Raw genomic sequence first — 1,301 nt, 5'->3', positions numbered from 1 at the left:
GCAGTTAATACAAGCCATTCCCTCAGCAGCTCAGCCTGAAACCTTGTTCTTGCCTTCCCCGGAGGCGACAGCAGCGGGGACACTGGCTTTCTCGGCGGCTTCCAAGAAGTGGCAATGCTGCTCAACTGCCTTGGGAGCCAGTCGGTGGTGAGCGATTCTCCGGGGACGCCACCATGCCCACCCTTCTGCTCAGGCCTCGCTGCCTCGCCACGCCGAGCGACAGGAAAGCGTCTGCGCTCCCGACCGCTACAAGCATGAAGAGGGCGACTCCCCTCAGCAGCGGAAGCCTGCAGCACCTTCGGGTGGCCTCGGATAAGCTTGGGAGGAGTCAGAGCGCGAGGCCTTGCCAAATGAAGGCCCAGGCGTCATGATCTGGTCCTGTGCCGCCTGCGTATTGCCACCACAGGAGGAGCCTCACAAAAGCAACTCCCTGCCTAGGCCGCGGGGGCCCCCACCCTCGTCATCAACACAGCGTGAAAGATGAAAGCTTGGACTGCGTCACGCGAAGACTTGCCGAGACATACCTCATTCCCTCAGGAGATACAAGAGCGTAGGCTGCAGAACCGAGGCTTCGGGGTCCTGTTGCGCGCCTTCTCTAGAAGGCTTCGAAACAACCAATCTGTGGCGCTGCTCCGACCGCAGGATGTGTGTCGTGCCTGCATCACCGTCTCGCTCCGGCACCAAGAAGAGAGCAAAGCCACATAGCATCCCTTCCGGAGCTTATCTGCCTCGACCGTATCCTTCCTCGCCGCGGCCCCAGCTCCCCCTGCCCTTCCCTCTCCCCTTCGACATCCCTGAATAATCAGTTCGTCCAGCTCCTTACCCGTGCACAGGCGCGACACGCCTGCAAGGGGCCTACATGTGCCACTTCGCTGGAGTGTGGTTGCGGCCGTGCCCGCGCGCCTCCTCCGAAGTTTTGCGATGCCCCGGGGCCTTCAGAGCGACCCTCCGCCGCCAAGACCCCGGCGCCCGGCAGGACATAGCACCGACGAAGCCGCTCGGGGTGTGTAAAGTGTACGTGCCTGTGTTGAGTGTAAATGTTTTGTACTGTAAGAAAACGTCTCCAAGACTCGAAACTCGCCTTTCACCTTCGGTGTATGTCAGTCGTATAAAAGTTTCATACTGAATTCATCTTCACCTGCATCATAATGTCTAGCCATAATTTTACTTTTGTAAATCTGTGTGAATACAATTTGTAAGAATAAAACAGTATAACATTTTGGATGCGTCATTATCCTGAATGATAACTATTACTTTTTTGTTAAGAAATGAAATATTAGATACACGAGTGCATATACATA

At 55.9% G+C, this 1,301-nt stretch overlaps 1 protein-coding gene across 1 annotated transcript in view; it reads left to right on the top strand.

Moving 5' to 3' along the window:
• The window catches only part of LOC119589292 (neural-cadherin-like), a 7,205-nt gene extending 6,947 nt beyond the window's left edge, over positions 1 to 258 (top strand). Inside the window, exon 5 of the mRNA XM_037937915.1 lies at positions 61 to 258. Within this exon, the coding sequence (XP_037793843.1) occupies positions 61 to 258 (198 nt within the window). The remainder of the gene's footprint in view (positions 1 to 60) is intronic.
• Positions 259 to 1,301: the final 1,043 nt, after the last annotated feature.

This window comes from Penaeus monodon, chromosome 25 (assembly GCF_015228065.2).
Source record: "Penaeus monodon isolate SGIC_2016 chromosome 25, NSTDA_Pmon_1, whole genome shotgun sequence".
NCBI lineage: Eukaryota > Metazoa > Arthropoda > Malacostraca > Decapoda > Penaeidae > Penaeus > Penaeus monodon.
This window is presented reverse-complemented; position numbering and strand designations above follow the sequence as displayed.